The sequence below is a fragment of the Polyodon spathula genome, chromosome 17 (assembly GCF_017654505.1).
Source record: "Polyodon spathula isolate WHYD16114869_AA chromosome 17, ASM1765450v1, whole genome shotgun sequence".
Taxonomy (NCBI): Eukaryota; Metazoa; Chordata; class Actinopteri; order Acipenseriformes; family Polyodontidae; genus Polyodon; species Polyodon spathula.
This window is the reverse complement of record NC_054550.1, coordinates 31360318-31384901: the sequence shown is the minus strand read 5'-3', so window position 1 is coordinate 31384901 and position 24584 is coordinate 31360318. Positions and strand designations below refer to the sequence as shown.

The 24584-nt window shown below is 33.9% G+C and overlaps 2 protein-coding genes across 3 annotated transcripts; both read left to right on the top strand.

Moving 5' to 3' along the window:
* Positions 1–5317: 5317 nt before the first annotated feature.
* On the top strand, positions 5318–14525 carry LOC121330306 (galactocerebrosidase-like). Of its 2 annotated transcripts, none has more exons than XM_041276725.1 (17): positions 5318–5513; positions 6006–6074; positions 6243–6306; positions 6462–6575; positions 6823–6962; positions 7497–7535; positions 9167–9297; positions 9783–9938; positions 10246–10370; positions 10971–11098; positions 11342–11431; positions 11700–11789; positions 12234–12378; positions 12548–12728; positions 12998–13161; positions 13298–13374; positions 13634–14525. In XM_041276725.1, exons 1-17 carry the CDS (start codon positions 5343–5345, stop codon positions 13775–13777), a joined length of 2028 nt encoding a protein of 675 aa, XP_041132659.1. In that variant the 5' UTR covers positions 5318–5342; the 3' UTR covers positions 13778–14525. The 2 variants fall into 2 exon arrangements, with proteins under 2 accessions (XP_041132659.1, XP_041132661.1); XM_041276727.1 differs by lacking the exon at positions 9167–9297 and adding an exon at positions 7956–8083.
* A 1583-nt stretch (positions 14526–16108) lies between these two features.
* Positions 16109–24304, top strand: LOC121330211 (adenylate kinase 7-like). The gene is made up of 18 exons (XM_041276553.1): positions 16109–16243; positions 16602–16787; positions 16921–17029; positions 17314–17408; positions 17615–17725; positions 17874–17957; positions 18394–18482; positions 18648–18738; positions 19019–19096; positions 19379–19528; positions 20119–20247; positions 20533–20644; positions 21174–21302; positions 21752–21820; positions 22264–22461; positions 22592–22812; positions 23349–23507; positions 23901–24304. Exons 1-18 carry the CDS (start codon positions 16157–16159, stop codon positions 23937–23939), a joined length of 2136 nt encoding a protein of 711 aa, XP_041132487.1. The 5' UTR covers positions 16109–16156; the 3' UTR covers positions 23940–24304.
* The last annotated feature ends 280 nt before the right edge of the window (positions 24305–24584 follow it).

The following is a 24584-nucleotide window of genomic DNA, read 5'->3' as shown; positions in this document are numbered from 1 at the left end:
TGATTTCATTTTTGTGATGTTGTGGATAAGGTTTATTACATTTACTATCAAAAGATGTTCCCTCCATCTCCACATACAGGATGATTAGACAGTAAGTTTACCACATGAGATATAGTGCACTGATGTGGTAAACTTGCTTTCTAATCACCTTGTATATTAAGATGTCTGCATTAATATGTTAGGCTAGGATGTTGTGAGTCACAATTTTTTTTTGTGTAAAAACAAAATTGGAAGTCAATAAGTGTTACTTATTTATTTTGTTAATAAAATGGCTTTTCAGCATTAGCTTTGGGTTTATGTGTACTGTTAATTTACTTTTTCCACTTGTTCATGGCAGCTGAGTAGACAATTATTTAAATATAAATATATAATTACACTATGGAATTACAAAACAATGGTCATGTGTCATATTTATTTGTATTGTGTTTTATTGTGCTTGGTTTAATCAGCTATATTTATTTTCTTTTACATGAAGACATTTTTTTAAAAAAAGATGTGTTGGTTTACAAAAATTGGAAACTGGATCTACCTTTAGTCTTGTGGCCATTGCTAAAAACAAGTCTAAATATTAAGTATAACATTGTATTTAAAGAATATCAATATGATAGTAGGCCCTTACTGTGAATTATGTGTGGGCGGCTGGAACAGGTTCAGTCACGTTAGTTGCATTCTAAATCCTCTATGTTGTCATCACTAAATCCCCATATAGGTCCGTACAAACCTAGCTATACTCCCCCCTACCCTAACTAATGTGATTACATACAAATAAAGAATACTTTTTTTAGTTATTTGATAGTGTCTGATAAATATACACACTATATGTAAATGTGTATTGAAAATAATAATCCTTTCTGCTCCAATTTATAATTGTACTCCATAACTACCTTGTTATACAAGGGTAATTGTTGGTATTATTGATAACGGTACAGCAGGTGCAGACTGTATTTTCTTTTTCTTTTTATGAACTGTGGAAGTCTCAACAATGCCAGAATAAGGACATTCCCTTGTACTGCTGCTTCAGCATGTATTTGAGCAAAGCAGCACCCTGATATACTGTATTAACATTTCAAAGGACTTTCCTGAACTCCATAATAATAACTCCATGTGCATTACACACCTGGGATTGAACATTAAATAGAATGACTAGTTATCGCCACTTTGTCACTAAGACATTGATTAACATTTTCTTCATCCATGTGCAGCTTATTGGATCAATTAATATATTCCAGGGAATCAAATCTTACTAAACCAATAATCAGTTTCCATGTGTCACCAAACCTAACTAGAAGCAACCCCAGTTGCATTTTATTAAGCTTGCCAGCACTAGGCAAATTACTTTTTGACAGGAACTTTTGCTTAACTGAGAGATACTAACATTTTCTTAATACAGGAATCCAAATTGCTCCCCTCAAATATTATTAATTTAATAGCTGTCATTTTTTTCTATTAAGCACCAAAATAAGTATTTCAAATTAAACAGTCATTAATTTCAAAATATCAACATTCAGCTGAGAGAGGTGCACTGCCAAGGAATTAATAAAGGAAACTAACATAATTGTTTTATATTGAACCCAATAGATCCACAGCAATGACTATATCAACATCTGTGTGGCACTATAATACTTAGTATGAAATGTGTTGCAGCTACAATTGATAGATGATCATCTGACATACAATTCTAGTATGTTAATTAGTAATTAATAAACTAGACCAGGGCAGCAAAGGTATATACACTATTTATACTCTACACTGCAGTTTAATATTAATTATGAATGATCCATGAAAAAGTACTTCTATAATTGTAATTCTACAAGTTAAAAACATAAGACCTAATGGATAATGCAAACACAATGAATATATAAGAAAAGAGATAACCACACTTAGAACTATCACATGCCCTTTATATTACCACTAAACCAACGCTAAAGAAACCCAGGTTTTATAGTATAATCCACTAGCATACAAGGCAGAAACTGAGATAGTATTCTAAAGCAAACTGAGTACTCATCACAACAGCATAATTGTTATAGCATCATAAAAAGTAATAGCTACTGTAAATATTTTAGTCAAATGCTTTTCCTTTTTTTCAAAATCTTTTAAGTTGCAGGTTCTTTGTGACATATTCTGGAAGCCTGTGCTGGAACAATACTGACATCGTCTGGTACTTTGTTGCCCACCAGTCTAGTTAGTCAGTCTGAATAGGTGCCCTAATGATAATCTCATAAATCATACATAGACAGACAGACAGACAGACAGATAGGAGTGTTGAAAACCTATATTTCACTGATTTGCATGTATTTACTCATTTTTATACCAAGACAGTGTTGTACATTCAGCAAACGTAACTTTTAATGCAAGATCAACATATGCCAAACCAAGCTCCCTGCCCATACAGGCAGAAAATATCCATAGTTCATCACTGAGGTAACAGTGCCTTGTTTAGAATACTTATGTGTACTCACATCAGTCAGATAACTAAAGCAATGTTGCATCTTTAATGTTCATTGACTTCTGACTTCTTATATATTGATGCCAAGCAAGCTTGAAAAGCCCTTAATGCCTCAGAGACCAATTATTGTGGTTGTTTCAACATGCAATCTCTCTTGTTCTTTTCAGGAAAGGCTTTGCTATTTGCCTTTAGAACACCTGCACAATGTATGTGTGCATGCCTATGTATGTATTTCTGCAAAGTGTAAGTACTATTGTAGGATTTGTCTTTGGACCACTACCAGCATGGGACTTAAACCATCCAAACTATATTTATGCTTTAAAGATTATTACCAGTGCAGCCCATAGAACTTTCCAGGCCTTTCCAGGTCCTGGACAAGTGTTTAAGTACACTGGAACAAACTTGTTTTGTACGTGATGTAATAAAAAATACGGTAAGTAATTAATTAAATAGAGTAGAATATAGGAGGCAGAACTTACCTGTTACTACTGCCACATCAAAATACTGTAATTGTAATGCAGAACACATTATTTCATGCCAATTGGGGTTCAAGTGCTTTTATCTATTATTCCCTTGGTAGTGACATTTGGGCTACAGTTTGTAGTCAATGACACCATGTCAGTTTGTTACCACAATGTTGAGCTCAGAGGCTGGTAATTGTTGTCCATTTTCATCAAAGACAGGTAATTTAAACTCTGCATTATTGATATCATTTAACGCTACAGTAAATATATTTTACTTCTGTTTTCTTTAGCGGAGACACTAGGTGTGAAAAGCTTTCTGATGTAAAAAAAAAAAAACTCCAAAAACCAATGAACAGTGGGCAGGAAATCAATACATTCTGATAAGGCATTAGAAGCTGTATTTATGCATTTTAAACTTCAATTGTTCTTGATGTATCTCTGATAGTATATGGAAGAGTTTCCAATCTAACATGTACAGCACATGTTGACCTATATTTTACTTGCAAGCATGTAGTAAGAGAAATACATTTATGAGATGTAATTAATGTTTTCTATCAGCTAGTGTATAATATAATACAATTCTCCTTATGAAAGTTGGGCTGGAGGATACGAAGAAGGAAGCCCACAAATCTTTCAACAGTGTCTACAGGCTGAGTAGGCGCTTTTCATTGATTATGCTTCTTCCAAACCTGATTCAATGCCTGGAATTTTCTAATAATCAATTAGTCACTCCAAGCTAACATACATCATAAGTTAATTAGCGCGAAGAACAGTATGATAAAATATGACTCAATCACTTGCTTTCAGTCATTTGTTTTATGTCCAGCTCTGAATTAATGTGATTTATAATGTGTTCCAAAAATAAAACCTGACTAAACAGGTAGTATGTTATTGGAAGATGAAATTGACAAGTCCATATTAATAGGATCTACTGTATTGACAGGATTTTTTTTTTAAATATAATTATTACTCTTTATTTTATCAACAACAAGCACATCAATACTGAATATGATGCACAAAATAAACAGGCTGCTGTCCATAACAATACAGAGATTATATTATATTAAACACTTGATATTTCATCATATCAGTCATATCTATGTTTTTCACATTCTGTTGTACTAGCGAATTTGTAATTTGTAAACAAAGGCTGTATTTATAATACTTTTAAAAAGAAGACACATTCTGAGATGGATTCTTTCCTTGTACCTCAGGGATCAGAAGTAATTTACCTATCTATTGTCTTACTGACACCAGTAGAAAGATTGTGTATTATTGTACAGCACATCAGCACAGTGCACTTACTGAAGCAAGTGTACATACAGGGTGGCTTGCCAGGGTTGAGAATTCATTATATTTTGTTGTATGTTTTTTCTTGTTTGTGTGTTTATTTGTATATATAGATACATATAAATAAATGTGAATTAAATGGGGAAAAAAAGTACAGCAATGTTAAATAACTATATTACAACAACCGCCTTGTCAAATAAACACCTTGTTATTTATTTGATTGTATTTCTTTTTAAAGAAAGTGAACTGGTTTTGAATAGTTTAATGTACTGTACTCTTATTTTTACTACTGCAAATGAAATACACGCCAGTCTCAGTTTATTCAGGGGGAAGTGATTTGGAGAAGGAAGCATGAACAATTGACTGCTCTTTTTCACCTAAACTACACTGAAACTGCATACTTTGTACTTTGCTGAACCTTCGTGAACTTCTCTGCAACTCCTCCCTATTCTTAGGCTATTCTTAAGGGGGTCTGAGGAAAGTTAAGAGCGATAAGCTGTCGTACTAGGCTGCAGGGAAATTAGTTTGATCGATTTACCGAAAGTTGTAAGCTTCAATGTTTTTCAGCTGGGGAATGTGTGATCGTCGGTTCACAGCCAGCAGTGGAATTGTAGATTGATATGCAGGGACTCGGGATTAAATTTATTTATTTATTACAGGTAACACCACTAAAAGACTTAGTGTGGTTAATGTGACAAAAACAAACAAAAAAGTGTTCTTACAACAAATATATGATGACATTTATATCAGATTACATACTTGACTGAAGATACATGATATAATTATCATTAAAGTGGTATAAATAGTTCCCATCTCAGCTCTATATAAGCATGCAAATTAGTAACGTCCTGGAAAGTCAAGGTTTACTCATACTATATCGTCCAAAATATTCATAATAATAACTATAAAAATTGTTTGGAGAATGTGGTAACTGCTCTTATATTATAATTAGAAAGCTTGCATTACAGTTTAGTGTTAACCAACTTGAATTTACAGTATGCATTAAAAATGCACAGTTCCAATTTCTTTAGCGAGAACCAAGAAGGTGCCCTTAATCAACATGCCTGCCTAGACTTCATTTCCACATCACGTGATATAAAACACATGACAGAATCGTATGACTTGCTCACAGCCACAGAATGAAGATGGCTAAACAGAGTATTTCCGTGTTTAAGTTTCAGGGTATCGTTAATACTTTAGTTATATTTTGCTCATGTGTGTTTGTCTGCAGGGCCCAGAGCTACATTTTGGATGATGAAAAAGGATTAGGAAGAGAATTTGATGGAATTGGAGGATTAAGCGGGGGAGGTGTAAGTACGCTGAGATGTGAAGTGGGGCTTTTTCCTGTTTATTTAAATACCAGAAAGGGGGAGTTACAATTGTTTAAATAATGAAACTATTTAATGGTAATATTATAGTGTGCAGTAACGATGTTCATGTCAAAAACCTGTTTAAAATATTGAAACTTAATACAACTTTTCCCTCATTGTGTGTGTGTGTGTGTGTGTGTGTGTGTGTGTGTGTGTGTGTGTGTGTGTGTGTGTGTGTGTGTGTGTGTGTGTGTGTTATTATACTTAACAATCAATGGTGTTGGTCCTAGCTTTGGTTTTCCTTATTGTAAAATAAATCACCATTAAACCATGGCCTAATGTCCAATATGAAATCCATTCATAGACAGTTTTGCTGTCTCTGCTAATAATGTATTTATTATTTAATTAAAAGTTTACTTTTCTCGAATATTTTCGTCTTGAAATGATTTGAAACGCGATTGCGTCTGTATATGTGTTGTGTTTTATTTCTAGGCTACATCACGTCTGCTTGTGAACTATCCAGAGCCTTACCGTAGCCAAGTATTGGATTACTTGTTTAAGGTATTATTTTAATATAGTTGTAGTTACTTTATTTAGTTATTTTCTCGCCTGCAGTATCTTCCACCTCTAAACGTAACTGTCGCAGTTTCAGTTGCACATTACTGTGTGAAACTATGTTTGTTTTATGAGTGAACATCTAATTTTAATAAACTATCTTTCTTCTTCTAGCCAAACTTTGGAGCCTCTTTACATATTCTGAAAGTTGAAATTGGAGGTGATGCACAGACAACAGGTAAGACTATCCCTAAAACTGTGTTCCCTTGCATGCATAGTATTGTAGGAGCTGTTCCTGCAACCTGACCTTAAAAGAAAAGCACAAAGTTGTGCTAAAAAATGCATACAATTTGGATTTGAATGGCTAACTACTACTTTTTTATGTATTTGTAGATGGAACTGAACCTTCTCACATGCACTACGAAGACGATGAAAACTACTTTAGAGGCTATGAATGGTGGCTGATGAAGGAAGCAAAGAAAAGAAATCCCAACATTACACTAATAGGTATCTACTGTATTTCACTTAAATTAGGGAAATGAGTTGTCGGACTGGTGTTATTTTTACAGGTCATTAAGCAAGGGAACATGGCAGTGATAACTGGGTGTTTTTCAATATAGAACATACAAAACTGAGAAGGGGAACATTTCAGTTTGGAAAATGTTTGGCACTTGGGGAAATACACTAGTGTTCACTGAATCTACCTACAGTATAGGGAATAAGCACAGGTTTATGTTCTGATATTGCCTTTTAGGGTTACCCTGGGCCTTTCCTGGATGGATTGGACATGGCAAAAATTGGCCCTATGATTATCCAGATATTACTGTATATTATGTTGTCTCTTGGATTATTGGTGCCAAGCAATATCATGATTTGGATATTGACTATGTTGGGGTAAGTTTTATTTATTTAGTTTAATCTGCAAGAATTCAAAATATTTCAATTAGATATTCATAATTGTAGACATTGCACCTTCCTCAGCTAGTGGTCTAGCCTTTGGTGTACCTTGTCCTTTTTGTCTGTGTGTTCCTATTTTGACTCCCCTTCTCCCTGCAATAGTATCTCCATTCTCCCTGCCTTTTTTCCCAAATTCAATATTACACTCCTAGTGAATTAAACTACTTCGAGGTAATTTCTTATCATTGTACCACATACTATGTTAAAACAGCTTAAGTAGGCAGTGGTGCAAACATATCTCTTTTTGGATGCTTAATAAATGTCCAGTACTGTAGTTTTGTGGAAAATCAACCAAAAGGAATACTACACTTTTCCACAAAGTAGGACACTGGCTTCAGCTACATTTTCTGAAGAAGGGCAATATAAAATGTGGAAGTATCAGCTGCAGTAATTGACTGACATGTATATACTATAGAGCAAATGTTCCTGGCAGTGTAATAAATTGTTGTTTTACAACTTTTTGGTGTGTAGATCTGGAATGAAAGGCCCTTTGACAGCAAGTACATTAAGGTATGTCATGGAGGGCATTTGCCTTTATTTAGTACAGTAATAGTAAATGTAAGGTTACAAGTATAAAACTACCAATTATACTTTTTACATAGTTCTTCTTAAATGCAAAAAAAAGATTAATTTGCAATCAGCCACCACCGTCTGATCCTGTAGATAACAGTGATAGACATGTCTTTTAGTGTGTAACACATTATTTTTCAACTTTTAATTGAATTACATAAAATACATATAATTACAACCCTGGTCCGTATTATTTTCCATAGTAAAGTCTTCAATCTGTTTCTTCCCTGTCTTACAAAAAAAATTTTTTAGCATTTCATTTTCTCAATTAGTGTGAATTGTTGTTGTGATAGCAAAAGCACACATTTTAGTTTAAGTGTGGGGTTTACTCTGCCTTTCTGTGTATTGTCTGTTGCTAAGGTGCTTCGTCAAACTTTGGATAGAGTTGGCTTAAACAGTGTTCGCATCATCGCAGCAGATGGAGGCTGGGAAGTTTCCAAAGCTATGACAGTTGATCCATATCTCAGTAGTGCTGTTCAGGTCATTGGGTAAGTATGAAGAGTAGGGATTTCTAGACCTGGGCCCTGGAGCCAAGGGGGCCATGGCCCCTTCACATTGACAAAAGAAACATATGCACAACGGGAGGAAAAGGTGGTTATAAGCACACAGTGTTACATAGTGTAGGGCATCCTACATAAAAGTGAGGCGCTAATTAAATCGTATCTACCTTCTATCCCGATGTCTAAGTGCTACTCCTGAGTTCAGCTTCTTGGGCTTTCGGTGGCTGAAAACATACTTGCGATTATCCACGACTAAGGCTGTATTTTTTTTATTTTAATTTTTTTCACAGATTTCACAATTTCTGTGACATGCATCGGTTGTTACCCTGCCCGGACCTGGGCTCCCCACTGTTGGAAAGTCTCTGACGCAGTTGCTTTTAGAAGATTTGTACTCAATCACTGTAAATTACAACTCTGCTTCCTCATTTGTCAAAAGCATTCTATATCTTACCCTGGCATTTACCAAAAACACAGAGCATTGTAGCTTGTGTGCATCATTATGGCTAACTGTGCAGTCCATAAAATACCTCTACCCTTCTATTGGAATTTTAGGTGTTTAAAGAAATTTACTAAGACTTAATTTTTTTCTTTTTTTCTGAGGGATTCTATATTTGGACCCCAAATTTTATAAATGGGTTGACTGTCGGTGGCTGATTAAATTTTCTTTTTTGCATTTAGGAATCTGTTCTAACACCTGTCCAGCATTTTAGTCCTACACAGACATATTTCATGTAGGGATGGATATCGCTGTACCATGTGTTTTAATGTGTAGAGCATGTATTTATCTCCATAAAGATTGGTCAATCGAAGCGGGTTTCGATGTAAATGCATTACAATTGTTTGCTTACAAGTCAGTTATATGTTACATTTTCACAGGGCATTTATGTCTGCGTGTTGCTGTGTGTTTTATATGATTTTACAGTTTTAATTTAACAATGCAACTGTCCATTTGATTTGTAATTTACTTGTTTCAGAGTTATAAAATAGCTGGTTTGAATTATTTAATTTGAACCTGTTCCAATGTCATTTTCTGCTTTTTCTGTCCTCTGTTTTTCTGCTGTCACTGGCAAGCTCCTTCGATACACGCTGGATAAGCATGGTTTGGAACGGGTAAAAATCATAGCCAGTGATAATCTGTGGCAGCCGATTTCGCTGTTCATGATGCTTGATACCGAACTTCGTGATGTGGTCGATGTTATAGGGTATGATATATCTTTTCAAAAGATACAGAAAAGGGCTTATATAAACAGTATAAATCCAGCTCAGATTAGAAATGCATGTAAGATCTTATAAATATTTTGTAGGCTATGTGTAAGTATTTATTTCAGAAAAGTATTCAAAACCAATAAGAGCTCTGTATGTATTGTATCATAATAATATCAATCAAGTTGTAATTAAATATAACTTAATAAAATAAAATGGTCTCCAAACAATCGCGTCATTCCAGCAAAATGCAATGTTTGTTAAATTATCTATGTCGGACTGCTGTGAAGTCAAAGACATTTTGATAATGAAACCTTCTGCATAAGGACTCATCCATTGTTCTATTTTGAGAATAATCGTTCTCGTTCTACTTTTGGTCAACCAGCAATCCAAAAAAAAAGAAATAATGCCAAACCTAAATACTATCTTATTACAATGAAAATAGCAAACCATTGCTAAACTACTTTCTCTGTTGGTGTTTTAGGGCACATTATCCAGGTACCTACACAGTTGCAGATGCTGTGAAAACTGGCAAGAAGCTCTGGTCCTCGGAAGATTACAGCACTTTTAATGATGATATTGGAGGAGGGTGCTGGGCTCGAATCCTCAATCAGAACTATGTCAATGGACTTATGACCTCGTGAGTTCTTGTTTTATGATTAATTGCAGTTGCACATGAATATGACAAAGGCAAATGTCGGCTGAAGATTTTATGTATTACTTTTTTTTTTTTTTGTCAACACATCAAAAAAGCACTTCTTAGGCATGTACTAACCGTTTACAAATGTTCGGTTGATTTAAACTGTACAAATAACCAGGCACGAGTTGAAAGCGATATCAATTCCTTATGGAGTAAATATTTTATCAATAGTTTATAGGGTACATTTCAAGACTTAGAATGTACATTTTATAACGGTCCGTTCTAAATCTGTGTGTTTGTGATTTAGCACAATATCATGGAATCTGGTTGCTAGTTATTATGAAGACCTTCCATTTGGGAAAGATGGGTTGATGACTGCACAGGAACCATGGAGTGGAAACTATTTGGTGGAATCTCCTATTTGGATAACAGGTATTCACTGGGGTGATTTGTGAGACTAATGTCTGAAGTTCTAAATGGATCAGATGTGATTTTTTTTCCAACGATAACCACGTTATTGACGATTTAGAACCCATCTTTAAAAAAATAAAATAATAAATAAAATAATAATCAATAAGTGCCTTCCCTCACTTATTGATTGCTTTACATTGCCCACTCAGAACCACTGTATCCTCTTTTTCTGCGATTCTCTCAAAGTTCCATTACAGGTGGTGTCTCTTATTGTGTTTAAAATCATTGTCTGATTTGACCTATCCCTTATGTAATGCAATCAGGGTTGCTTTGTTTTTGTTCACAAAAACCCTCGTTTCTACTTGATTACATGTTTGTACAGTTTGTGCTTTTGATAAGAATTAAGTTATAAATGTTACAGAGGTTAATATTTATATGTGCCCTTCAGAAGAATGAATTCAATTATTTTATACAAATTGTGTGTCATTTCAGAATAATCGGGCTTGGTTATCAGTTTGTTAGCAATGCTTACATTTTTTTGGTCTGCCATAGCTTTTAGATATTCATTTTACTGCGAGTAATGGCTTGAATGTAGAGTAATGTAATTCTTCATGTTTTCAGCACACACTACTCAGTTTACCCAGCCGGGGTGGTCCTACCTGCAGACCGTTGGACATCTAAAACATGGTGGAAGTTATGTAGCACTGACTGACGGATTGGGAAATCTCACTGTTGTCATAGAAACCATGGTATTTGATTTATTTTAAGACAATTTATTATATTGTGTTTCTTTAAAGAAAATACTAAAAGTGAAAGGTTTTTTTTTCCCTCTTGTACAAAGTGATATCTCTCTTTCTTTTGCCCTTCTCAGTATTGACAGTTTTTGACATAATTGTGCTATTGTACAGAGCCTGTTTTTCAAAAATGTCTTAAGATGGAAGGACTTTGAACAAAGGTTTAAAAACAACACTGTGCTTTATTTGTTTTTGCAGACTCATGACCACTCGGTTTGTATAAGACCGCCTCTCCCTGGCTTCAATGTTTCTGCTCAGAATGCAACGTTCTCCCTAAAGGGATCATTTGTAAGTACCACAATCAAGCTTGTGAATGCATGGTATTCCCAGGAGGGTGTGTTTTGTGTGTGTGGGGATAGACCAATGTATTCTTTAAGGTTAAAGTGTTTTAATAATGTTGTAGCATTTGTATCTCTATGTATGTTTATCACATCCTTTTCCTGGAAAAACGCATCCAATTTTAGATTAAATCTCAGTATAAGAACCGTTCAGTAAAATGTTACTAATATGTCTTCCAAACTAGAAATACTGATATATATTGTACTTTGCTTTTTAGAGTACACTCACAGTTCTTCAAGTATGGTACTCCAGATTTGATTTTAAAACAAGAAAGCCTACTTACTTCAAGCAACTGAGTCCAATCAAGGTAAACAAATGGGAATTTATTTAAGTACTGAAACAAATAGCATAATGATACCAAAAGGTCTTGGTGGTAGCTGCAGGTTGAGATTTTTATTTCTATTTTCCGTGAAGGTTTGTAGGGCATAGGTTCACTTAATATCAATTGACAGTCACAATAGGAATGCACAGGTTTAAAAAGAAGACTTGTATTGGTTGTGGAGGAAAGGTACTTTTCCAAAGAAAGAGTCTGCAAATCATTGGTCATGATGCAGTACTTGCAGTACACAGTGGATAATGTCATTTGGAAGCATTAAGCACCTACAAAAAGGAATGAAAGGTAACAATCATACCATCCACTTCCTTCTGACTATAAAGATTGCGTGGGGGTCTTCACATTCTCTGCAGAAAGATAAAACGGTACTTGCACAATTGCCAAATTACATTTTAATGTAACATTACGGTTTTACAGCTGTCTGATGGATCATTTACCTTGAACCTGAATGTAGATGAGGTGTATACGTTAACCACGATTACAACTGGGAAGAAGGGAAGTTACCCTAAGGCACCAGACTCAAAACCTTTTCCTAAAAAGTACCTGGATGATTTCAACGTTCGTAAGTAAAAGCAGAAGTTGCAGCCTTCATTAGCTAGCCCATGCTGATTTATCAAAGGCAGTTGTTTGACCAATTTACCCCCATTGCATGTGAAAGCCTTGAACTGAAATATTTTATTGCAAAAAGACACTATACAGTACAAACTGCTGGGTTTGTCTTTCCTTGACAGGTAACCCTTCCTTCACGGAGGCGCCATACTTTGCTGATCAGACAGGAGTGTTTGAATATTTTATCAATATGTCTGACCCTGGGGATCATGTGTTCACCTTGCGTCAGGTTGTCACCCAAAGACCAGTTACCTGGGTTGCAGATGCAGACCAGACTATAAGTGTTATTGGAGACCACAACTGGTATGGTAGCATCTTGATATTCAGCAAAACAATTCTAGTAAAGTTAGTTTTAGTAATTTGAAAGTAGTTTTGATTCATTAAATTTAAAGTTTGGTAATCGCCTAACTTTATGTGCTATTGTTAGTCAAGCTAACTAGAAAAGTGGAATGAAATAGTTTTAACTCCTCATTTGAAACATGTTTTATAATTACATTTGACTTTTTTATATTTCATTGTTGGACTGTAACAAATACCTAAATTAAATTACTGACGATTCTGGTGTATTTTAGGCAAAACATGACCGTGAGCTGTGATACATACATTGAGACAGCCAACAAAGGGGGAGTCTTTGTAGCTGGAAGAGTGACTAAAGGAGGAGGTGAAGTTCGAAATACAAAAGGGATTTTTTTCTGGGTTTTTGCAGACGGTACCTACAAAGTTACCAATGATCTCCGTAAGTACTTTAAAATATAAATCTTTGTTTGAGTATCTTGATTGTTTTGTACACTGTATGTTAAAATATTTCTGATTGACAGAGGATCATCTTGTAAGCAACACGCAGCACGTGTACTCTATTTGTGTTTTTGTAGGTGGAGAAATCGTGTTAACTGAAGGCCTGTCAGACACAACAGCAGGCGTTTGGTACACGTTAACTCTACGCATTGAGGTTAGTATATCATTGTCTTCCTTCAGGTTAAGACTCCAGTGGCATGTAAGCTTATGTTAGTAGAGTTACTTAATAACAAGTTTTGAGTTTGTTTTCCTTTTTTACATGGTAAGGAAGATGGAACTAAACTTTTTATAAACAAAAAGTAAAATGTATGTCTTGGTAATTGGTATCTACCTAAATTGCATCCAAACCCAGACTGCGTCCTTTATTGATTGATTTATTGATTGATTATCAAACCTGTCATTTCTCCCTACAGGGTGTTTTTGCTTCAGGAATGCTGAATGGCTACCCACTATGGAATAATTTAATGCTTCTGGGACCAAGCAAAGGATGGGCTGCTATTGGTACACGTGCCTTTGAACCTGCACAATATGACAACTTTTATGTAGAAGCAAACTAATTGTTAGCTTTGTTAAACCACATGAAAACAGCATTTCAAGGCGTCAAAACCTTGCAAGTGATTTAAACTGTAGGCTTGGATACTATGTTTCCTATCTCAAGCTGTCAGACCCAAGCATTATTTGAGGTACCAAGTCACCGCAATAAAATGTTGGCTGCTGTTAATTAAGAGAAAAATTAAGTTGCATTACCATTCAGTGTTTTACACTAGGTTCTTAAAATAACTGCTGGATTCTTTTCTTAAGCTGTTGTGCAGAGTATTTGGTTTAAATGATATATAAACTGCTAAAATGATAAAGAAAGCATAATGTTTTATGTAAATAAAATCATTTTTTTTTGAAACCGTCGCACATTCCATCAAATCAAGGTCATCAATGTTAATCGGAAAATACAGAAATTGTAAACATATTATAACTCACTGTACTGTATTGTGATTGTACGTAGGTGTGCTCCTCAGGTAGCCACTATATGTTAATTGTTTCAGACCTTCTAAAGTACATTTGAAACAGGTTGTATGTGTATTTTTAGAAATTAGCAGTGTTTTAAATTAAGATGGCTGTTAAATGGTTTCAAAGTGTTATTACTGATCTGCAGTCCTATACATTATCAGTAATAGTTTTGATTTAACATCAAAAGGGAAAATGTAATAATAATGAAAATACTGGTATATTTGTACACAGCTTAACTGTAGTTGTAGTGTAGCTTTTAAAGCCTTTGCATGGAATTTTTTGTTTTGTTTTGTTTTTTTTAAAACTGTGATTCCATGTGACTAAACCGATTATACGTAAGTCATTGCATTCATTAAATTAATAATAACCAATTATTTAATCAAAAGTTTATATAACGTATGTACGTTGTATGAACAGTTGTCAACTTGAGGGGGAGGGGGAGGGGGAGGGGGAGGGGGGGGGGGTCATATGCATTATACACATGGGAGGAGTCATAAGCAAAAAAACACTCATTATCATGTAACAGACATATCCCCACCAACTCGACACGACCATCATGACCGTAAAAATAGACACAATGAAGTGTTCATTAACTACTGTGCAGAATAAATGATTCAGAAAGAACACATCAACTTAGTCAAAATAACAGATTATTGGTTGTGAATGATATGCCTGATGGCACATGAACAATTGGCAAACAGATATGCCGAACACGAACATGATAACCGACACATACATAATATATTCACATTACAATTTGGCCCATGGCCTTATCCATTGGAGCTCGATAGCCGCCCCTATGTTGGCCGAGCTGAGATGAATGCAATACAGTGATTAAGAATGGCTCAGCCAGCAAGCAGGACAAGTGGCACTTGGGGCCATCTTTCTTCTAGATAAGGCATGCTGCAGGGTAGAGGCAGGGAGGAGGAGGAGGAGGAGGAGGAGGAGGATCAAACAAAGACACAATGGGTTTGTGGGCAGAGAGACCTATTTAACTGGTCAAACTGGTAACGTATGAGATTGATGGGTGGAGTCCAATTTTTTTTCTATGGGTAAATATCGGGACGCGAGACATTTGCTAGGAAATTGGGACTGTCCCGACCATATAGGGATTGTTGGCATGTATGCATGCAGTGGTTTTGATGCATGTTGTCCTTGATACACAGCTTAAGAATATGCACTGCATTTCGCGTTTTACAAACAGTAGATGTAGTTCTACTAATGCGAACCCTGCAATAATTACTATTGCAAAATTTTTACTTTAAGTTGTGTTTATCTTTTATAAAGCTCATTCAAAAAAGATGTGAACCTGTGTGTGTGTGTGTGTGTTACATTATGTGCACGTCCTCATAAATTAAGGTCATTCTAGTGATTGAAAAATAAAAGATCATAAAGCAATATTTAAATTGGATGGAGCATAGTCCTTAATATTGAATCATGTATTGGTCATCTTTGTGATTATTGGCCAAACATGTACAGCTATGGCCAAAAGTGTTGCATCCACTAGAATTTTAGGATTGACACTAATTTAAACAAATATCTATCTATCAATCTTTCTATCTATATATGAACACAATTACATTATTTAATTTAGCATCAGGTAATCGAAGAATCTACACAATGCTACTGCGAAAGTCTACCGGAAGCCATAATAGTAGTACAGTATTTCATCATAGATTTAGAAATGTCACATTTTTCAGTTTGTCAGTTTTTTTTTTTGTTTTTTTTTTTGATTTGACGAAACGGTATAGCATATATGAATGGTGGATTAAGTCACCTGGACCTGCTCACTTATGTGAAGAGTACTATACAGTTCACAAGCTGTCTGAAGTAGTGCCTGTATCCAGTCAAGGCCCCTTCCTAGCAACTGGAAAGCAGCGTATGTTTTGTTAGCAACTGCAGTAGTGGAGAGAGTGGTTTGGTTTGGTAACATGGCAGATGAAGAAAAAGAAGTTTTGCGCAGTAAAAGGGTTTTTATTAACCATATCGATTTATACACATCCAGAAACATTGGAAATGTAAGAATTTGGTTATGCTTAATACATTGCGATTTCATTATAAAAAGACACAATGTTGTTTCAGCAAGGTGTACTTGTTTTGTATCTAGCTGTTAAATGAAATAACGTTTTATTCAATCTAACCCATTATATATATATATATATATATATATATATATATATATATATATATATATATATATATATATATATATATTTTTTTTTTTTTTTTTTTACAACTGTAGCGTTTTATACAACCATGCTTTATATTTACGGAAGTTAACTTTTGTTTTAGGTTTTCTAGAGTATGATTTGGGAAATAAACCCATGAATGTAGATTTTTGCCAGTCTATTAATGCATTCCCTTTCTATGCCCCAGTATCTGTCAGATTGTGTTGTTGGAGCATCACTAGAAGAAGTCGGTGGTGAGGAAGAGAATGAAGAACAAGATAATACATCCCAAGATACAAAAAGCATTGAACCTAAGGGAATAACCTTCCAGATTGTCGGGACTCTATCCAAACCAGAAGAAAAGAAAAGTGTTTTTGCCTTAGAAGAATACTCGGTAAGCCTAATAATACAACAGTGTGCACATATCGTTTTAGGCATGAACCTCAATCTAAGCACTCAGTCAAGATACAATTTAAAAAAGAGACACAAACAGATCTGTTGATGATAACTTTAGTGTTTACTTGTAGATATCAAAACGAGAAGAGCTGCTAGATCGTCTTATGGAGTGTGATGTTATCATTTACAACATTACTGAGGATTTTCAGCAGGTTGATGAAGCTTGTTGGGCAATCTCAGGTTTGAATATATTTACAGTGTACTGTACATAACAGATGACTTCGAAATATCATGGATCCATTGCAGTATATTAAATTAATAAATTAAGATTTCTAAACAGAATATTGACTGATATGTGAACTGAAACATCATTGTTTTATTGTGCTTTCTGCTCGCATATTGTTCATAATGCATATTTGATCATTAAATAAGACAGAAAAACTGGTCAAAGATTCCATTGTCTAACTTCATATTACTCTTTTTTTGTGTATTTCTTTGTTTGTTTGTTATAATCCTAATTTTAGCACTACATTCCGAACTGGAACATTTCAACAGTCCAAAGATGTTCATTTTAATATCAACTGTAATGACCTGGAGTCTCAGCAAACCCATTGATCCCGTAAGTAATAATACAGTTTACTATCTGACCTTATTATCTTACAAGCTGAAACATAAGCTTCACAGAAAAAAAAAAAAAAAAAAAAAACATATAGAAACATTGTAAAGCATTTTTTGTTTTTTTTTTGGTTTGTGTTTGTTTGATAGTTTTTTTGTTTTTTTGTATTTTTAGTTATGACAAAATTGCTGCTTTGTTTTTTTTTTTAGGATGATCCAGAAATCCCCTTTACTGAAGATGACTACAGAAGAAGACGACCTCATCCTAACTTTAAAGATCACATTAGTGCTGAGAAACTAGTGATTAAAATGGGAAAAACTGTAAGCAATTATAAAACATAATATATTTAATACTCTACTTACCAACAACGAGTTTTGAAATAAATCCTTAATACTGTTCCTAGGATCTGAAATCCAATAAAAAAAAATACACTGATACTGAACTGTACTGATTTTATCTAACTTTCAGAGAAAGAGCAAACTTTCTACCTATGTCCTTGCGGCAGGCCTTCAATATGGAGTAGGCGAACAGATTTTTCACTTCTTTTTCAAGGTGAACAACTGCTTAAGTTTGATGTATGTAATGTATATTCATGTGCGAAAGTTGCAGTGCAGTGCAAATTATGTAACTGTTTATATGTTTTCCGGTTTGGATAGATAGCTGTTTGTTTCTATGAAAGCATGTGAGGTTTGAAACTTCTGAGCGATTTGTTGGACCGATTGGAAAAATTGGGTAGTTGGGGGGGGGGGGGGGGGGGGGGGAAACTGGCAGTTAACATTTTTTTACAACAAATTGTCTCCACAAAATTCTGGAAACCAACCTTCTGGCTATTAATAGTTCTGTTTAAAGCAGACCTGTTTGCTTGCTTGCTTTGAACAGATGATGAGTATGTGTGAGAACACGTTGGTGTAATATGTCATGTTAGACAAATCCTCTGCTAGTTATTACAGTTAGAATTAAAAGGTTTTTGGGTTACTTTCTTTTTTAGACTGCGTGGTATGGAGAGGTTCCTGCACTCCCTGTCTTTGGTCCAGGAAGCAACTTTATTCCTACTATTCATGTTAATGATTTGGCAAGGTTTGTTTTCTTTATTTTCCTTTCTTTCTACGGGAAAGTGAATTATTATATTATGTTATATTATATGTAGTAATAAATCTTAATACAAAATATAGATATTTTGATCTAGTGACTTATCTGCCAACCAAATATAAACAAATACTGTGCTTTTATATGTTTCTTTAGAGTGTTACAAAATATAATAGACCACAAACCAAAAACTCACTACCTGGTTGCTGTCGATGATTCTAAACATACAATTGAAGACATAATTAAGGTGTGTAGACTTGCTTTGTAGGATAAAAAAGCTGAAAATATAAATGTGTACTTCTGTCCTGTTCATTATCCAATTGAGAGTAGTGTAATACTTTTTCTTTTTTTTTACTTAACACTAAAAAATAAATAATAATAATAAAAGAAACAGTAATCGTGATGCACTTGTTTTACTGAACCTATTAAATTATATATATTTAAATTAAATCTATAAGCTGAATCTAGAAAAAGGGCTTTTTAAGCTATACAACGTTTCAGATTTTTAATGGTTGTTTCTTCAACAGGCTATTAGTATTTCACTTGGGCCTGGGAAAGTACAACAAGTACCTAAAGAAGATGCCTTCCTCAGCAAAGACTTAACAGTGCGTATTACACAGTTTGTTTTTTTCCCCAAAAGTACAAATAGACACATGAAATAAACCTGTATACTAAACTGACACACAGTACCATTTTACTTGAAAAAAGAATAATGTTGCATTTGTTTGGCATGCATCGACTTGAATGGGTGTCTAGTGGACCTGATTAGTGATAGATGTTGAAAACCTACTGTTGTGCATTAATGTTTAATTTTTGTCATACTATTTAAATAAAATTAGAAAAAAAAAAAGATGTAAAAATATTTTTCTTTTAAATGTTTTTTGCAGCAAGCTGATATTGATTCACTTTTGGTGAACATATGCATGGAGGCTGTTTTTGTGAAAGAACATTTCAATATCAACTGGGTGGCAGAGGGTGGGATGATAGAAAATATAGGACATGTAGTTCAGGAATACAAACAAAGCAGAGGACTTCTGGTAAGTAAAACAATATGCCCTGTATTATATTATTGTGATCAGCTACATGGCCTTTCTTGTTTTATATTTACCAACAAACATTTAAAACAACAACTAACAGTATATATTAAAATGAAAATTTATGTTAACTGTAATAATCATTGGTGTAGCACATGTGCTACAATATTTTGCCACGGTCTGTTTCATATTGTGTTTATAATCCACAATTTTTGTTTGGTGCATGTAGTTACATTAATAAAATAGCTTTTCTCCTTTAGAAAAACAACTATGTGTTTATTACAAGGTTAGATTAGAAATCTGTTTTGTTTCACTGTAAAACCACTAGATGTCAGAATAACCTAATGAATAAAATAGGACTTTTCTAATGTGCTTGGAAATTTAACCTTTTTTATATGCACTTTAAAAAACTATATATATCTATATATCTATATATATATATATATATATATATATATATATATATATATATATATATATATATATATATACACAAACACACACACACACACACACACACACACAAGTGTAATGTATTTTTCAATTTAGCATTTTGCTTTTCTGAATGGTTAAAAATATGTATTCTTTTTTAGCCAATACAAATCTGCATTCTGGGACCTCCTGCAGTTGGTAAAAGCACAGTTGCAGAAAAGATCTGTAAACACTACAAGCTGCACCACATTAAAATCAAAGATGTCATTACTGAAGTTTTAGCAAATCTTGTAAGTTAAGTACACTTTTGTAATACTATTACCTTTTCTTATATTTATGATTAGTTTCATAGTTAAGATTTACTTTTTCAGGAGGAATTTGGGTGATGTTTGTCCCTTTTATCAAATGTTATCTAATACACAATGTTTTCCAAATCAGTCAATACATTTGTTAATATCTCTTTAAAAGAAATGCCCTACAGTAGTTTTATGCAATAACAGACCACCCCTCTGACATACTGTAAATATATTTATTTAAATGTTTTTTTTTTTTTTTTTTTGCAACTATTTATTTAGGAGAAACAGACTCACTTACTAGAAACAAGTGAGGAAGAAGGTGATGATCATGGTGTGGCAGATGCTCAAGAATTACTTGATGCAGTCAAGGAAAACATGGAACAGAATGGAGGTACAGCAAGCTTTATCAATGAATCTTTTCATGTTTAATCTACAGCTATGCTATACATTAGAAAGCAAAAAGGAATCACAAGCATGCATAGCAACTGTATTAATACTGTATCTACTAATTACGGACATTAATTTGAAAGTATAATAAAACTAATTTAAGCTAAGGAGAGTGGTGCACGTTGCATGATACTGTATATTGTTAAAATTTAATTTGACCTGTTGTTAAGAATATATTATCCTGTTTAGAGTTACCTAATGATTCAGATATGCTTCTTTCAATATTAGCCTCTTTGAAAGTATGCTCCTTTGGTTTTGTGATTAACTGTTAGTGTGCGTTACTGTGCTATTCTTGTTTGTTTCATACCATGCATGACATTACAAACTTTTTACAATTTTATTTGATGGTTGCAGGGATAACTCATTTTGATTTGATGGCTTCCAAATGAATTACATATTTTGTTTTGCACATACAGAGAAATGACTTTGAATATTGATTAATACATGTTGTTTTGGGTCTTTTGAATCTTTAGGTCGTTTAGATGATCAATATGTCATCCGATTCATGAGAGAAAAGCTGAAGTCAAAACCGTGTCAGAACCAGGGATATGTTCTTGATGGATTCCCCAAGAGCTATGAACAGGCCAAGGAGCTCTTTTGCAGTAAACCATGACTTTATATACATTAAATTATATTGCTAAAAACCCATACATTTGGAATTAAATGATTGTAGGACTGTTTGTCTAAGCGTTGCAATTAAATTAACTGACAGAGCTTCAATTTATGCCTGCTAAGACAATTCTTATGCTTGACCCTGGTACAGTTTATAATGGGTCAGGTCTGAAGTACATTAACAAACTGCCACATAAGCCCAGATTAGTGTTTTTATATAAATGTTTTATAATATCTTCAGGTTTAATGTGAAAATATTAAATTCCTAAAACTTACTTGGATTTAATTGAAATTTGTATTTATGAACATAATATTTAACAGAATTCTGAGAAACAGCACCATTGGCCCAATTTAATTAACCTTCAAAAGCATATTAGGAAAATATTCAAAACAAAAGCATCATGGATATTCTTTAGTCAGTATTTTGTTTATGTTTAAGGTGAAGATGATGAAGATGGACAGGAAACCAGAAGCGAAGTACATAACTTTGATAAAACAATTATTCCAGGTTGGTCTGTCTATGTAAGAAAGTTGTTTTGTTCGTTATTTAATTGTAAGTTCAAAGAAAAAAAAAAAAATGTTAAAGTAGAGACCATCAACTGTTTTTAAAAACATATTTCAAATGAACAACGTAGTCACTGATGTTCATACATAATGCCATTTATTCATCTGTTAATTTCACTGTAAAGAGCGCTCCCTTGAAATATTTAAATGCAATACTTTGTGTTGTTAATACTGTTTAGGAAAATTTTAAATTTAAAAAGTTGATCCTTTCATATTTTTAAGTATGACTTGAAAAACTGCAGTTTACTGCAGTAAACAGTCGTAAATGCTTTATAGATATATTAGCAAGCCTTTCTTTGCATTTACTGGTACATATATGTTTTTAGAAATGGAACTTGGCAATCCTATTTATTTAATTTTTTGTATATTATGTTGTTATTCTGCTAGAGTATGTTTTTGCTCTGGATGCCTCCGATGAGTTCTTAAAGACTCGGGTGATGAATCTGCCCGAGAGTGTTGTAGATGGGACTCATAACACTCAGGACCAGTTCCTGCGTCGCTTGGCACTCTTCAGAGAATATAACGTGGAAGACGAGACTGTGCTCAACTACTTTGATGAGCTGGAGATTCATCCTGAATACATTGGTAAGAAGGGGAAGGCACATTAATTTTAAATCAACCTGTTATGATAGCATTATCTTTTTTCCTTGAATAATAATATGATGGGTACAATATTTGTGTTTGTTACATTCATTTATTTTTTTATTGGGTTTAGATATTTCCATGGATGGGGATTTTGAATATACATCTATGATTGAAAAAATAATAAAAGCAGTTGGAAAACCCCGGAACTACGGGCTCTCTCCAGAAGATTTGGAGGAGCTTGAGTGCAAATTAGCTGATGAACGATTTCAGCGTGAAGAGGCTAAACTGGCTGAGAGAGAACAAAAAGAAGCAGAAGAGGCAGCTGAGAAGCTTGCACGCTGGGAGGAGTGGGTAAGTGGGTAAAGCCAGAAGTAGCATGAGAAAGTATATCGTCATGAACTACATCCACCAAATGCACCTGTAAAAATGTCATGGACAGTTGCTAACATATAGTCCCCATAGATTTGTATACTCTTAATGACTTGTGCAAAGAAATGGCATTCACAAGACTCATCACAATTGGATATGAGCTTGGATATGAGTATTTGTAAAAATGTAAGTGTGACATAATAATGACAAGTGGGACACAGTGGTACACAGCCTCCATATACCCCCAGATTCTAAAGAATGCCCTTTATAAGTTCCATCCCGTTGGATAAGCAGTTCTGTAGACCTTATGTAAAATTCTATATAAAATGTATGCATGGCATACAGTGTGTATGGTGGCATCCACTATATATCCCCATCACCTGAAAAATACATCCCCAGCAGAGGATAATAAAATTAACCTGTGCATCTACAACTCCTCTGTCTGTCACTTAGGACCTGAAGCTAATTTGTATTTAGTTAAATCCAGTATTTTAAACAAAAATGTTGTTTTGCTTTAGAACAAACGTCTAGAAGAAGTGAAAAGACAGGAACATGAGTTACTTGAAGCTCACTCTGTTCCCTTAAGGAATTACCTGATGAAGAACGTCATGCCAACGCTCACTCAGGGGCTGATTGAGTGTTGTAAGGCCAGGCCAGCTGATCCAGTGGACTTTGTGGTAAATGCAAATGTGTTATTATTGTATTAAAGAATTACTAGGTTGACAAGCTTTCCTTTAGTTTTGTGATTTTGTTAAAAATAAATACATATGAAAAGGATGGTATCATAAGGGTTGAAAATAAAAAAGTAAACAAGAGCAGAACATCAAATATCATCATTTTTGGTATTTAAAGTTTATTTGAAAATGAATGAAAAGGAATGAAAGTACACCTACTATTCCTTAGACGATGTATGCAATAAAAGTAGGTACTGTTTTCAAATGTTGGAGACATTTTACTTACAGTTGTGTCCAGGATATTATAAAATGTTTTAGTCTTAGGTTGTGGAGTAGAATTTAAAACTATGCATTCTAATTTTTCTTTTTTCTTTTCTTTCTTTTTTTTAAATTTAGGCAGAATATTTATTCAAGAACAATCCTCAAGTGGAGTGAACACTTAATTGATCAGTTGCTGCAATAGTCAGATAAATTATAAAGAAATACAATGTTATGACTTTGATTCGTGCATGTATAATTATACTGGATATTCCTGTGTGTTGTTAGTTTAGTTTGAATCTGTATTAAATAATAGTACGTTTTGCTTTAATATTCTATACACCACTGCAAAGTGGTATTGCATCTTAACTGCTGCATTTCATCTGGGTTATATACTGCAGTAAAACATGAAGATGAAGATGAAGATGGTCAATTACAATGGTTGTTTACAGAAACTAAATCATCTGTTGCAATAAAAATGCCTGGAATGGGAAAATTATGTTTGTTTATATATATACTCTTAATTTACATTCAAGAACATATTACCCAATAAAAATTTTAAAAAGTGCTGCAATTGATTATTGTAGTAAAGGAAACATATATCCATCACTACTGCAATGGAAAATACAACACTGAACAAACAGCAAATCTTTTTTTTTAAATATGCATACTAAAGTACAAAAAAAAAAAAAAATTGTTACAAAATGTTACCACCACTATCCTACAAACCAGACAGTACATTTGATTTCATGAGTCTGCACCTCACTTGTGAAAGATCAGTAAGTGTGCAGTTTCACATTTAAAAGCAGGCTGTGATATCTA

Bases quoted from the DNA above. Each gene is read 5' to 3' on its own strand.
- LOC121330306 (XM_041276725.1), top strand. From the start codon at position 5,343: ATGAAGATGGCTAAACAGAGTATTTCCGTGTTTAAGTTTCAGGGTATC. The intron at 6,576-6,822 runs GTATCTACTGTA...ATTGCCTTTTAG, and splicing joins TCCCAACATTACACTAATAG to GGTTACCCTGGGCCTTTCCT. The intron at 12,729-12,997 runs GTATGGTAGCAT...GGTGTATTTTAG, and splicing joins GTTATTGGAGACCACAACTG to GCAAAACATGACCGTGAGCT.
- LOC121330211 (XM_041276553.1), top strand. From the start codon at position 16,157: ATGGCAGATGAAGAAAAAGAAGTTTTGCGCAGTAAAAGGGTTTTTATT. The intron at 17,409-17,614 runs GTAAGTAATAAT...TTTTTTTTTTAG, and splicing joins TCAGCAAACCCATTGATCCC to GATGATCCAGAAATCCCCTT. The intron at 17,958-18,393 runs GTGAACAACTGC...TTTCTTTTTTAG, and splicing joins TTTTTCACTTCTTTTTCAAG to ACTGCGTGGTATGGAGAGGT.